Genomic DNA, 15122 nt, shown 5'->3' on the forward strand with positions numbered 1-15122 from the left:
TAGTCTTTGTGTGCCCTAGCTCACCAGGCACCAGGATTTGTGTGATGTAGATTTTCAAGTATCAGCACTGCAGCTGGGTCCCCAAGATGCTTATAAAGGATGATATCTGATGTGACCCATGCCTTTGTACTTCCCTGTGGAAGGAGGTATAACACAGAACACTTTGTTCAGTGTTTCTTCTGTGTGAAGTCCAGAGTGCAACACATGCAATAGCAGGTCAATAAAACTTTTCCTCTTCCCTGAGTGAGAATGCTGCCTTCCATCTTCTCCCACTGAGCTACCCTCTGGATCCAAGTATTAAAATACTGTTTATGCAGCAAATGTCTAGGATGTACGTGTGCATCACTGTAAAGTTTGGGCTTCTTAAAAAATGCCCTGACATTGGAGGGCTTTCAGAGTAATGGTGTAGATAAGATAGAATCCTTTGTCAGTACCTCTATAGCCTGTTTCTCCATCCTTGTCAGTTTTATAAGCGTGTTTTGTTTCAAATCTCTTTCCAGTTATCCAGTTAATTCTCAGTGGACGCCTTCCTGTTTCGCTAAGTACTTGGCCATGGACCCACAAATATCTAGGAAGTACATAACATCTACAGTTGCAGATTCTACAAAGGGCTTCTGTCAAAACAGGACATGGTTTTCAAAACTCATCCTAAGAGTTTATCAGCCATCTGGTTAGCAAATGATGCAATGTTTAGCATTGAACAACAGTTTTTGTTCAGCAGTACAGCAGCCACTCATTCCCCGCTACGAAAAAGTTTGGGAAAAGTGGCATTATTTAGTCCATCTGAGATGTCTGTGCTTCTGAGAAATGTAGGTAACATGTTTCCTACAAAATATCTCAAGCAAATCCAAGCACTGTTTCTTCCTCACCACTTGGTTGTCTGTTGTTCTTTGGGACGTAGCAAAACTCCAGTATGGTGACAGTAAAAGCAGTTGGTTTTTGTCTCAGATCTTGGCTGCTGTGAGTAGTTGGGTCAGACCACAAACCAGCAAAGGTTATGTAGACTTTCTCTGATGCATTATGTCATCTCAGCTCTTAGTCCCATTGCAGTCTGGGACCCGTTTTGTTTTGGAATTCCCCAAAGCCTCTGTTTGTTCAGCACAGATACCACTGTGTAAATAAGAAGAAAATCCTGGAGGCCCAAATAAGTATTTCTAGCTTGCCCAGGCAGTTCAACTTCAAGAACAAAACATTCTCTGTATAGCCAATACAGACAAGAATTGTTCCTCTTCCTGCCTACCCCTAAAATCCGAAATACAGTAATCTGAATTGTCGCACTTAACTAAAGGATCTAAGGGGTATCTCTAGCTTCTGCTGTAGAGTGACTGTCAACTCTACTGCCTGGGTTGGAGCCCGTGCTTGTTGTGCTGCCAGTGACATCCCAAAAGATAAGCCAGGACAGTCACTGCTGAGATCCTGTCTTTCTCCAAAGACCTCATACAGCATAGCTACATCATCCATGTTAATTGCCTAAAATGAGGCTAGCTAGATTCCTCCTGATGTGGCTAGTGCTATGTACAAAAGACTGTGGAAATGTTTTCAGCTGATGAACTTCAAGTTCTTAATGATGCTTAGTGATGAAAACAGATTATCCATTCAAATTTTTTGTGTTGTAGAACAGAGTCGAAAGTCTGGTCACCACTTGTAAATGAGGAGGGAAAGACGCATCCTTATAAGATGAATCTGGCATCTCAGCCACAGGTAAGTAATGGAGTATCTGCATGCTCTTGTTCCTGCTTACTCCTGTCTGACTTTGGAGTGGTTTCTGGCCACAGGTTTCTGGTTTCTTTTTCCAAGGAGCTGAGCATATGTCACTCCATTGATCACACTGGGGATAGCACTATGCCCTATACCTCCCAGAAACCATGCAGCCCTCAGAAACCTTCAGAGACAGGCTCCCTCTCTGGTGGTCAGAAGCCTGCTGCTGAGCTAGTTGGGATACCCTGCCAAGTGCAAGCTGTTTGGCTCACAGGCACTGTCTCCTGCCATCTGCATGCTCACACCTACCATGGAATGCAGAAGGCACTCTAGAGGTGTGCCTTGATAAATCATTGCTGCCATTGCCCAGCCTGTTGATTTTCATAGATAAGAAAGGTCTTGAGAGGGGAGGAAAATTATCCACTCTTAGTGGGGTTTTTTGTTGTTTCCTTTTTTACCTCTCACTAGCAGTCTAGCCATGGAGAAAACAGAAGAGAAACACACCAGCCTTTTATATTTTTATCTGTGGGGCAGTTCGTGTAGCCTCTCTCTAGGAGATTGGTTTTGTAACCTGTTGGCCGCCTTGCTTCACTGATCTGCTGTCTCTGTCAAGGAAATGTAGTAATAACAGGGACCTGTGCAAAGGCACTGCCTGAGGTAGGTTTAGGGAATTACAGTCTACAATAACTGCGCTAAAATCAATGGAGTTTCTCCAGATTTTCAATGGGGTAGTGACAGGGATTTTGGCCCTAGCGCACATCCCTTGTGAGTCTTTCCAGCAAAATAAGTAGAAATAAAGCTAGTTTGTCTCTGCAATGAATTAAGTGGTAATATGTCTGTTTGGGTTACAAAGGACCTGAACCTAAAGTAGCACATGTGCAGCAACATCCTCTCCAGGTTTTGGCCTGGGATCTCTCCGTGTTCCCTCTCATGCCAAGCTGTTGTGTGTTGCTTGGCTTGAGAGCATGGTGTGGCATTCTCCAAATGTTTCACAACTAAGCCAAGGCGAGGCACGGTGTAAAACTGAGCCATGTGGACTTAGGTTGGGCTGAGGCTGTGTGGTGACACCTGCCAGTGACACTGTTGTGCTGAAATCTGATCTGTCTTCTGCTGCCTCCCAAGCTCTGAAGTTGTCCTGATGCAAACCTTGCAACTTGGTGGCTCTCTTTTGCCGAGCGAGTAGGGCAGAGTCTGCAGTGAGGCTTTGGTGCAAGGCTGCAGAGGTGTATTGTTTGTTTCAGCAGGAGACCCAGTCCTGGAGACAAAGTCCCTAACACAGCCATTAACCAGAATTTAGCTAAATGCCTGAGAATTAAACATAAGGCGTTACACATGCCAAGCATGAGTTTAACATAGCTCACTAAGCTTAGTTAACTGGGGCAAGAAACCTGGTACTGCAGCCCCCCCTGTTACTGGATGTACTACCACATTTTTCCCTCAGTCCAAGCTAGGTCACTGGGCAGATATCCACTGCTGGTCAAGCACTAAACGTAGATTATTTTAATCAACTGATGCCACCTTTCCTAACTCTTTTGCTCTGGCACTTTTAACCTTAATCAGTGGTTCTTCTCTAATCAGCTGCCTTCTGGCTGGATGTGAGTCAGCCCTGGGCTGTTTCAGGGGGCCTGCAGCAACAGGGTAAGAAACATGGGTCAGAGGGACTAACCTTAACTCTAGTCTTTGACTTGCAAGTCATGCCTTGCTTTCTAAAACCCAATTAAATGACATCATGAAGATCAGACTGTACAGGATTCAGCAATAATCCTGGTGGCACCATCTCCTAAAATCTAACCTTAGTCCTAATGCTGATTCTAGCTCTGGCCATTACGTAGTTACCCTGATGCTGCAAGTTCAGAAGTATGGCATAATTGAATTTCTTGATATCAACGAGTAACAGCCTTCAGCAGGAGAATTTGATGAGAATTTGACTGCAGAAAGATTCCTGTTACAAACCTTATCTCTGAGCACTGACCTTTGTCTTAGTCTTGCGCTAGGAACCAACTGTTGCCTGAAAATTGGTCTTTGACCCCTTTGTGAGGGCTGATCCTAGAAGAATTTTATTTCCTGGTGTAAAAGGTACATTCAAGCTCTCACAGAAGTCTTGCTTTTCTTTTTCCCTTCCATAAAAGTAAGCCAATTAAGTCATTTGCAGTGGCCTGCATGAGTGGTGCTTGCTGTAGTTCAGAGCACGGGACTTTTCTTTAAGAGGCTTTGTCTACTGTATATTCAAGCAGAGGAATTTTAGTGTGAGGGAAGATGTATGCCTCATCTCCAAACCACAACCTCCAATTTTTACCCTTCGTGCTTAACAGTGCCTGAACTGCCTAGTCTGCCTTGCCAAAGAAAAGTGTATGAACACTATCAAATTTTAAGATTATGTGTGTTTGGTTCTGTGGGTGGGGGTTTTTTTTGTTGTTAAATACACACCCAATTCCTTCTTTAGTAGCAGTCTGCAGCGAGTGAGGTTTACGGTGAGGTCTGTCTGCTTGAGGCTTGGTGTCAGCAGAGCATTCTGACTGTTCCCAGAGCTGTGTCAAGATTCATCTAAGTCACTCAGCATCACCAGCACTTCCAGCCAGGTCTGCTGCAAATCATCAGCAAAGCCCAGATGCTTTGTGTATGTATACTAGCATGGCAAACTACTGTGAATTTTACCACAAAGCTCCTGATCTCATTTTTCCAATAGGATTAGTAGAAGTAGAGTAAAGCCCTGTCTTCGAAGGCAGCACTGTCTGAGCTATTCAGGTTTTTTTAACTGGCTTGCCAGTGAAAACAATATATTTGCTTTCCTTGGCAACAGTTTCATGCTCAACGTTTATTAATTCACTTACCAAAGAAAACAGGACATACTGAGTCTAAGTGGTTCATTTAAGTCCTGATTCAAGGTCCTCTGAAGATGTTTCTCACTGGTATTGCAGACATCCCTTTGAATGGACTTACTTCAGGCTCAAAAAAAAAAGCTTTAAAACCTCTGCTGTAGAAATTGGACTGCAGTTATCAAATAAGTTTCAACTTTCCTTAAAATCAGGAAGTCCGTTGCCTTTCTTACCTTCAGTATTTTAACTGAAATTGCTCAGCACTTGTACCCCTTCTTTTTCTCTTCCCATTTTATTGGTACGGTTAAATAACTAGATCTTTCCAGAAGGTCTTGCAAAATAAATTAGTTTTCAGTTTGTCTGAAGAACTAGCCACATGTTTTAAGATTACTAGTTACAGATTTTTTACCCCATTTGAAATAGACTTTGTTTACTTCTATAATAGCTCTGGAGGGCTGATACTTAGTAAAATGTTTCATCATCTGTAGAAGTATTTTTCCATTGCTTGGAATGCAAGTTCAAGACATTTTTATGTGCCTTTAGAAAACAAAGGCATTCCAAAACCTCCCATGCATTCCCTAAAGTCCTGAATCCCAAGACATTGTCTAAGCTGACCATTGCTACAGCCTTATTATTATTTCATTACCATTATCTTTATCTTTCTAAATTAATTTAAACTGAGTCAAGAGTGATGACAAAATCACATTTCATCAAAAGATGCAGCAGCTTGTTGGTGGTGATGGCTCAGTGGCTGAGCCAACTTTGTTTTGGGTGTGACCATGGCAACACTAGAGGAAGGAAATGGTGGAGTCTTAGTATATTTATTCAATTATTTCACTTGCACTTCTCACCCAGATCCTAAGGGCTCAGTGCCATTTTCTCATCAAGAGCTTTTCCTCACTGCAGTGGGAAAAATTAAAATAACACGTCTGCCTCTCCCTTTTTTGAGAAAAGCGATCACAGCAGGAGAGAACAAGTAGCTTGGTGACTAAGGTATTCTTAATGCTTATTACACTGACCAGAGACCAGCACAACTTTCAGACTCTGCCACGCTCTCTGGTGACCCTGGGCCAGGCATTAAACTCTGGACCTATGTGCTGGTGGGGATAGCTGTGTTGCTGCTTGGTAAAATGAACAGTAAAACCCTTTATCCCTCAGGCTGTGTCGTGTCCTGTCACTTACAGGCTCTGTGGGAGAAGGATTGTCTTTCTCCATCCACCCCCTGTGTTTGTAGGACATGGAGGTCAATCAGGCCAAGATCTCAGAGCTGAGTGAGCTCATACAGGAAACTGCTGAGAGAGACGTAACTTCAAGGGCAGTCAACACCAGTCTCCAAAGGAACTTGTCCAGCTCCCTGAAGGCCACATATCCCATTTGCAGTGAGGCACACGAATTAGTGGGATGAAGAGCAATGAAGCTGGTGAAGGGGCTGGAGAACAAGTTTTATGAGGACTGGCTGAGGGAACTGGGGTTGTTTAGCCTGGAGAAGAGGAAGCTGAGGGGAGACCTTATCACTCTCTACAACTACCTGAGAGGAGGTTGTGGAGAGGTGGATGTTGGTCTCTTCTCCCAAGAGGACAAGAGGGAATGGCCTCAAGTTGCACCAGGTTCAGGTTGGACAGCAGAAAAAATTTCTCCACCAAAAGGGTTATCAGGCACTGGCAGAGGCTGCTCAGGGAGGTGGTTGAGTCACCACCCCTGGACATGTTTAAAAGGTGGGTAGATGAGGTGCTTAGGAATATGGTTTAGTAGTAGACAGGTGTGGTTTGACCTGATGATCTCAAAGGTCTTTCCCCACCTAGTGATTTTGTGAATCAAATATGTCAGTGAAAACTTGGCTTCAGATGGATAGATCAGCCCTTCTTAACTACAGAAGATAAAGACTTTCAAATGTAAGAATGTTTGGTTTTTTTTTTTAAATGACTGACCTCCAGACATGCAGCTGGCAGAGCTCTCGAGGTGAATCACTGTATTTGTGGGATGGCAGAGACAGCCACTTCTATCTTCCTAAGACTTCTTGAGAATGCCTGCCCTGTCTTCCTTGACCTCTCAGAGTGATGTCATTGTTTTCATCTTGTGTATTTAATCTCCTTGGATACAGAGAAGGCAGGAGCTATAGAAACTGGGTGTGTGGCTGGCTTGGCCCTTGATAAGAACTTGCGTGTGTGTCAATGAAGCAGTATGTATATAAAGCAGCAATGTCACATTACAGATGAGGGCACTGTGCTGGCATATCACAACTTGCTGCTTTTGGTTAAAAGGCATTACCACATGGATGTGGAATGTGTTGGTGATGTGGAAGGAGACGATGTGAGAAACCAGCTCTGTTGTTTTACCCCCCTTGCAATAACAAAACCCCAAATTCTTCTTTGTTTTTTTTCTAATTGGATTTCAGAGCATTTCAAAAGATCTTTCCACAGCTCAAAAAACCCTAACAATAACAGAGGGAGAGATGAAAGTAGAGGCATTTCTTAATATTTGTGATTACAGCTGATGAAACATAGCATGGGATAGAGTTTGCTGTGAAGACATTCTCTTCTGAGCTGTTGCTGTGTGTTTGGCCCAAGGAACCTCCCTTCTGGTGCACCAGCTGGGCATGAATTCCCCAGGCAGCTCCATGAGATTGAGGATGGGACTGAATGGGGGATTTGCTGCCAGTCTCTGCTCTCCTTCCCTGCCTGGAGGTTCAGTGTGCTGAGGTTTGGGCTGGGGCTTGCTTTCTTAGAACTGAGTAAACATTTATACTGGGAAACGTTTAATCTTGTTTCCTCTTGACCTGGTTCTCAAGGAGTGCAATCCAGGACTTCCTACCCCAAGCCTCTGGGCTCTGACTCAGGACACATGAACATCCCACGTTTCTGGGGCCCAATGGAGCAGCGGGTTTTGCCAGCTTGCTTAGAGGACCTGTGAGGCCATGAGGGCTTCACTTCTTCCTGCAACTGCAGAGCCTGGGTGCTAATTATTTATTTTTTTCTATAACATGTGGTTGGAGTTAACCCTCTGACTCCAAGAGCTGGACCTTTAGGAAGTAATTGTGCTGTTCTGTCTCGAAACCTGAAAGGAAGCTTAGATAGTTTCAAGCAGCTCCCACTCTGTACTCAACCTGCTTTTCCCCTGGGAGCTGGGAAAGGCAGGCAGGGGAGCCAGGCTGGGGTGCTTCAGGTGTGGTGGCAAGGGGGCAGCCAGCACTTCTGAGGCTCCATCCCTGCCAGCTGCCTTCAGGCCATGCTGTGGGGAGAAAACCCTGCTTCAGCGAGGGGAGTGCCTGACCCCTCACATCTCAGATTAGTTTAGTTATCAAGCGCAAGAGGCCTTCAGTTTCTTCCTGCTTCTGGTGGTGGTAAGGTCGGTGCAGCCGGGATGGCCTTGGCTGCGTCACTGTGTGGTGAGTGGGACCCGAGAGCACCCCCTCGTCCCAGACCATCCTTAAGCTGCCTAAGGGCACATGAGGCCATGGGGGTGGCCAGGTGGCTTTTTATGCCTCTGGTGTCTAGGATGTGCCCAAGCTCAACTGGTGGAGGTGGCTTGTCCTAGGCTGTCTGTCCATCTGTCTGCCTTGCTGACAGCTGAGAATTGCCCTGGAGTCCTGTGCCCTAGTTCCTGGGATGAGCGTGTCCCGCGGTGACAGCCGTGTCGCTCTCGAGTGCGTGTCAAGGAGGACGTCGCCAGCTGGTTGCCAGCCCTGGCCATGGCGCTGATGGCTGGCTCCGCTGTGAGGATTTCACAGGCTGGGCTTCAGCATCACCAAACATGGCCTGGCATGAGCGGGATGCAAAGGAGGAAGGGTTATAGTTTTCCCAGATAATTCCCCATGACGCAGCCTGCAGCCAGCGCAGTAGGAAATGCTGATCTATTTCCTGTCCCGGCAGAGGGACGTTTTCCCCATCCCCACAACCTGGAACTGTGGCCACAGCTGACGGCTCCCTACTGGGAAGGCTGGAATGGCCGGGGAGGCCCCTTGCACCCAGGTGGAAGGGCTGTGGTGCAGTGCCTGCTGCACGCTGCGATGTCCCCATCTGCTCCAGAGGGGGCTGTGGCCATCAGTAGCTGACACCCAGAAAACCCATCTGGCAGTGGACTAGCGTATAGGACCTGAATCTGGAGTCCTTCAAACCTTGTTTGTCCTTGGGATTGGTAGTTTTAGGTAGCGAGGGAGGCTGTTGGACAAATGGCTCCTCTGGCAGTAGCTCCCTTGAGCAGCCCTGCTCATGTTGCAAGCCTGCTTCTGCGCAAGGCACGTCTCTTGGAAGATCAGTCTGTGGAACTAAGTATGTAAACTGGGTTAGTGGAACTGCAGCAATCTCCTTTTTGCTCAGCTGTTGTCTTCTGGCTTACAGCATCCTTATGGTACTTACTCTTGAAAGTGTATTTCAATTTGAAAGTAAAGTAAGATAAGCTCAGAAGGAGCACCCTGGCAGAGAACTTTGTGCAGTTGCTAATCCATTTTAATGTGAGCTAGCCACATTGCCAGCCCCTCTGGAGACGAACCTTGGCAGGGGAAGGAGGGTGGTACCTGTGCAGACAAAGTATTTAGACTATCTCAGTATCGATATCATAGGATCATTAGGTTGGAAAAGACCTTTGAGTTCATCAACTCCTACTGTACCTGTCCCGTACTAAATCATATTCCCCAAGCACTTCATCTACCCAACTTCTAAACATGTCCAGGGATGGTGCCTCAACCACATCCCTGGGCAGCCTGGTCCAGTGCTTGAGAACCCTTTCTGTGAAGAAATTTTCACTAACGGCCAATCTAAACTTCCCCTGATGGAGCTAAAGGCCATTCTCTCTTGTCATATCGCTGATTACTTGGAAGAAGAGACCAACACCCACCTCTCTACAACCTCGATTCAGGTAATTGTAGAGAGCAATGAGGTCTCCCCTCAGCCTCCTCTTGTCCAGGCTAAACAACCCCCATTCCCTCAGCTGCTCTTCATTAAGACTTGTTCTCCAGCCCCTTCCCCAGCTTCGTTGCTCTTCTCTGGACACCCTCCAGGACCTCAATATCTTTCTTATAGTGAGGGGCCTGAAACTGAACACAGTATTCAAGGTGCGGCCTCAACACAGTTCATACTGGTAAAATATTGCTCTTCAGTATCCTACCTGGAGGTTTGGGAGCTTCCATACCACAGCTTCAGACTGAAACAACCACTGCCAGTACCTTGCTCGCTGCCAACTGCAGCCTTCTGCAGACAGGACTGGCAGTGAGGGATGAGGTGGTGCCGGGGCTTGCAGGAGGGGTGAGGCAAACGCTTCCAGATCTGCCCGCAGATGCCAACTGAAAATATCTCCAAAAAGATCTAATATTAGTCACAGTCCTCTGTGCTACTAACAAAGAAAGAGTACGTCATGCTCGGACTGGATATGGGCTTGTCCTGGTGTCTGACTGGCATCTCTTCCTTCCGAAACAGACTGTTGCTTTTGCAGTCTCTGCTCCAGCCAGGAATACTGTTTAATGCTGCTTGCCCTCTTTTCTTTGTGTTGGTCCTAGAAATGCCACAGCCTTAGAGATGATGCAAACCCCAAGCATCCCAACTGCATAAACCAGATGCTGCCCCCACGCATGCATACAGTATAGCAGTGGTTTTATACTAACGCTTATCACTGGCCTGCTGGTAGGTAGGTTTTTGGGAATGTCCTATTTATGGGGTTTTTTTTCCAGTATCAAGTCAGAAACTCTTACATAAACATGATTCCAGCAGCTGGGGCTTTAAAAAAACTGCCACACAGCACAGAGCCTGGATCAGCAGTTCTGGCAAATCCCTAGGTAAGTACATTTGACAGTAAGCACATGCTATCTTTTGATCTTGGGATCACGAAAGCACTTCTTTGCAAATTACTTCTACAGCTCAAGCAGAAAGAGCAGCATGGCGTGACAAGAAGTGCTGGAGAAGCTGGACTATCCAAATGCCCTTTCTAATGTTGCTGTTCTTTTAGTACTTAGCCATAGACTCTCGGGTTATACACCTATGCTGTTCACCAGATGGGATTTTTCTAATTTGAACTTCAGATGCCACCACTATCTCTGTTTAACCTGTTATAAACTCCCTTATAGTCAGTGGCCTTTATACACGTGAGAGCTACTACAGATCGTCTTGGCAATTTTGAAAGCTTAATTTCTGATCTTGGACGGTATTACACAGCAGCAAACCTACCTGATGGCCAAAAATAGGCCAAAATCTACTATGTGAATTCTGTGCCCATGTATGCGTTGCAATTTTTCTTGGAGTCAAAGCACTGATGTGATTTCAGTCTCTCTCCACCATCTGCTTGTTTATTATTTCATGCTTGTAGCAGCTTAAACATCCTTCAGGTTTCCATCGCTGTCAAACTGATTTGGGCTTGACTGACAGATTCAAAGGTCCTCAGTGGGGACCTTTGTCCCCCACTTTGTCCTCCACACCTACGGTGTGTAATTGAGATGACTGACTTCCTTAGGAAAGCAGAACTTAAAAGAAAATAACCATGAATTACTTCCCTTTCTCTAATTCTTGGTTAATACTTACGTGTTTCTTCAGTAGAGGTTGTGACATGGTTTAAACTTTGAACCTATTTGCCCTAACAGTATAACGCCTTTAGCCTAAAATTTCTGCCTCTGTCTTTCATTAAACCAGCTATTTATATGCATGTCTGAAACCTTTTCCTAGTTGTACCCTCCAGGTGATGGGCTGATGTGTATTTTACACTGATATAAGATCACCGATGCTTTTCCTCATGGTGTGTGATGATTTTTTTTTTTTTTTTTGCTAACATCCACAGTTTCTGCCTTGGGGATGTGTATTTTTATGATCACTGTTATGTGCTTTGAACGGGATTGTAACAAAGGGAGAATTAGCTGTTTACTCCAGGGTCTTTCTTCCTTTTGTGTGTGGGAAAGGTTCGTGGCTGATGTCCATATGCATCAGACAGAAAGCTGTGGGAGAGCAGCCCTGCCACCTCACACCTGAACTGCCCCACTGATTTCAAATGAATTGTAACTCATGAGTGCATCTGGATCCAGCTGTTTTTCTCTGAAGGATCCTATGCTGTGCTCAAGCCCATAAATAGCACTTGAGTGCCGTGAGGTGAGATGGCTCCCATCTGTCAGTCTGGGAATGCTAGCCGGCTGCCTATGGAAATCTGGGGACATAAAAGTCATTTAAAGAAAAATCCCTAGGGGAATTTAGTCATCTTTGTTTCCAGTCAGTGTTTATCCTGTAACTATAGCTCTCTCAAACAAATGCCATGAGATGTTCGAAGGGCAGTGAAGGCTCTCTATGTTGCCGTATGGAGTGGGAGGGAGAAACAGTTGTTAATTAGAACAGGGAACCATGGACTCAACATGTTGAGAAGGGCCTCACTTCATCCTGTGCCACTGAATGCCATTTCCAATCTTTACAGCTGGCTTCAAAATACACATTTTTGTGCTCTGGATATTCCAGCCACCTCTGTGAATGCCAGTCCTTTTTTCTGCATGCTCTAGTGAAGCCCCGTTGTGGTCACTCCTTGCTTTGGTCAAATGTCTTCTCTGGGGAGAAATAAGCCCTGGATGTTGTTACTTTTGCCTCAAGGCTACTAGTTCCCAGCCTGCAGGACTAGTGATGGGGCTTAAGAATTTCCTTTTTTTTTGTTAGCACTGCCTGTGATTCAGAAGGATCTTACCTCATGTTCTATTCAACTTGGATTTGGCACGTTTCTTTTTAATTGTGTTTCTAAGTATCCAGTAGTACTTCTGGAAGCCTCAAGTCTGCGGCAAACCCAGAACATCTGGGTGATATCTCATGCTTCTGAAGAGGTCCCTGGCATTTACCCATCACTGTGCACAATCTTTTGTGTTAACGAGGCTCATCTTTAAACCGTTATTGTGGGAATTTCTTGTCCTGTTAATTCCCATCTTAGCTGATGGAGCAGACTTGCTCCTGAGCATTATAGTAATGGCAGGTTCTTCTTGGGTTGCCCTTAGGTAAGGAAAGCCAGACTGTCAAATGTAATGGAAGAGTGCTTTTCTTTGTGCCCCTCATTTTCACTGCTCCATAGAAATCAGCCCTGCTTTCAGGAATTGCAAGGAATACGACAAATAGTCTTGCATGAGAAGGTAGATCCTTCTGGCTTACTGTAAGCTTGCAGTAGCTCTCAAGCATGTGGCAACTTGAGCTATTGGCTCTGGCAGTGTTTCTGAGCTCTTGTGTTCCCAGTCAACTCTGAAATGCCCTAAAGGTCAGCCTGAAGCCATCCAGGATGAGGCTGGCGACCCTCCTGGCATGTGGAGGACACTTACCTGCTTTAGTGGTCATGGTCACATGCTCCTCAGCTGACACCACTTGCAAAGGCCACCACTGCAGTGGCTGCTCACTCTGGGCTGCCCTGTCACATCCCACCCGCATGCCTGAGCACCTCTGATTTTTGCATTTTCTCTTTTGTGTGCAGGAAGTAAGGCACGTAGGAAGTGCACACAACCGGAGTGCGGTGCCCTTCACAGCTGCCACAGCTTCTGCCCCGAGAGTGGTTGCTGCTCAGTACAACAGCCCAGCAGGCCTCTATTCCTCAGAGAACATCCAGACCTTCAACAGTGCAGTAGAGTCAAAGACATCGCCTGTGGCCCTGGAGCTTACCAAGCCGTAAGTATCTTCCTTGCCTCTCCCTCCATGCCTGGCCCCCCAGGAGAAGGCTCCAGGAGATGTGAGCTTGCAGGGAGGTCATCTATTTTGTTCATCTGGAGAAGTTCTCTTTCGCTACAAGGGAAGGAGCAGAGGTACGAGGATGGCTGTGGTTCCTTGAGGCAGGGCTCAGAGGAGTGGGGAATGTTTTAAGATGCAGAAATTAAATTAATGCTGTTATATTTCTTCATTTAGCAGAGACTCCCGCAGTTTCCACGTGCATTCAGCATGATGTACCAGCTCTCTGGTTCTGAACAGGTGCCTGATAGCTTGTTATGTGCACTTTGTACAGTTAGTGTTTTGCACTGGCCTTGCTGGCAGTGGTGGGCAGGAAGGGTACCAGCTAGTGCAGGGAGTACAGGTATCTGGGTTCCTGGCTGGGCTGGGATTCATAGACAGGCTATGTTTGGATCTTTCCATTTTTATTATTGAACCTTGTTTATCTTGAGAATTTTAAAAAGTAGCTGAAATGTTCTTACCTGCGTGAGCAGTTTTCTAAATGAGATTGGAAAGGGTCCCAGCCTTAAAAGGGCCTGTTGATTTTTGTGGTTGCATCAGAGGTTCACCAAAGACGTTACTTTATCCCTAAAAGGGATAAACACTCCTCTTTTTTCACTGGAAGCCATAAAACAGGAGCTTTCTGAAATCTTTCTGGTCGAGTTGCTAAACTGCCCTAAGTCTCTGGACTAGTGATATCAAACTGTCTGGAAGACTCTAGCCAATTTTACAACAGAAGCTGCAAGACCAGCACTTTAGGCAATACTTGACTAAATGCCTGACTTGTGAAGGAGGAGAAAAAACCAACTTCACCCTCTGCTGTTTCTGGGCACAAACACTTGAGATTGTGGTTTAACACCAACTTGAAAATTTGCCCTGACTGAAACCAGCTTCTCATACTGGCAGACCTGTCTGCAGAATGAGCCCTTCTAGGCAGACTTATGGTGCCGCAGCTGGCATACAGGGGGATGGATGTTTTTCCCTCGTTTGCTTCTGGTAGACCTCCACAACCTCATTCAGGGGCTGAGCAAAGGCAGAGCGAGGACAAGGGAAATCTGACTTTGTATTAATCAGGTGGGATCATTTGGCAGTCAAACACCATCTCTGGTCTAGACTGGAGTCCCTTCCAGGTGAGAGCCCTGGAAGCCAGGTATATTTGGCTGGAAATTTGTGGCTGATCCCTTTTCATTGCAGGGAGCAGCAAAGAGATGGGTTTCTTCTGCAGCTGTGGCTCACTGTGCTCCTCGTAGGAGGAAGGTCCATTGCCAGTAGGGTACATGGCATCTCTTTCATCTTTCCCATGCTGCGGCGCAGCAAGTTGCAAAGGAATGCTGGGGTGATTGTGGAAGAGACCTTCAATGCTAGTACACTGTTGTTTACAGAGTCACCAAAAGTAAATGAAGTCCTGCTGGTTTTTAGTGAGAGACAGGGGCTTCACCCTGCCATTAAAACCCCACCATGGTCTCCCCAGTGCACGAGCACAGAATGTGTAGGTGCTCCTTTCACACAACCTTCCAGCTGCCTTTAAATTCCTACCCATCTGTTTTACCGAGTTATTTGTGAACCTTGCTCTGGGTTTACTTGGCATATGTCTGCATCCCCATCGCACACTCAGCAGACACACAGGCTGATCCAGCCACTGCCCACAGTGACGTGGCAAGAGGACCTGGTCCACAGTCCATCCTAAGGGGCTGTGTGATTTACCTGCAGGGCTATGGTACAGACAGGAACACCAGCAAATGTCTCTACTGGATTTGGTGTTGCAAAGCAGGCAGGTAAAAGCCCTGTGGCTCAGTAGATCTGTTTTGGAATCAGAGATGAGGTTTCCCCTTGGTAGGGTGCCTAGGCCAGCTTTGGGAAAGGCAGCAGTGAAGGTGGTGTGCCTTGGCTGGACAGTAGGACTATGAGCATCTGCTCAGGTAACTAGTTCATAGTGAAACGCCTGCTGCTATGTCGTCATTGCTTTTATAACCTT

At 46.1% G+C, this 15122-nt stretch overlaps 1 protein-coding gene across 2 annotated transcripts in view; it reads left to right on the top strand.

Moving 5' to 3' along the window:
* The window catches only part of PDLIM1 (PDZ and LIM domain 1), a 44267-nt gene that overhangs the window by 18660 nt on the left and 10485 nt on the right, over window positions 1–15122 (top strand). For both annotated transcript variants that reach the window (XM_069863662.1, XM_069863663.1), the window contains exons 3-4: window positions 1617–1701; window positions 12921–13111. In XM_069863662.1, coding sequence (XP_069719763.1) covers window positions 1617–1701; window positions 12921–13111 — 276 coding nt within the window. The remainder of the gene's footprint in view (window positions 1–1616; window positions 1702–12920; window positions 13112–15122) is intronic.

The sequence above is a fragment of the Phaenicophaeus curvirostris genome, chromosome 9, assembly GCF_032191515.1.
Source record: "Phaenicophaeus curvirostris isolate KB17595 chromosome 9, BPBGC_Pcur_1.0, whole genome shotgun sequence".
NCBI classification, from domain to species: domain Eukaryota; kingdom Metazoa; phylum Chordata; class Aves; order Cuculiformes; family Cuculidae; genus Phaenicophaeus; species Phaenicophaeus curvirostris.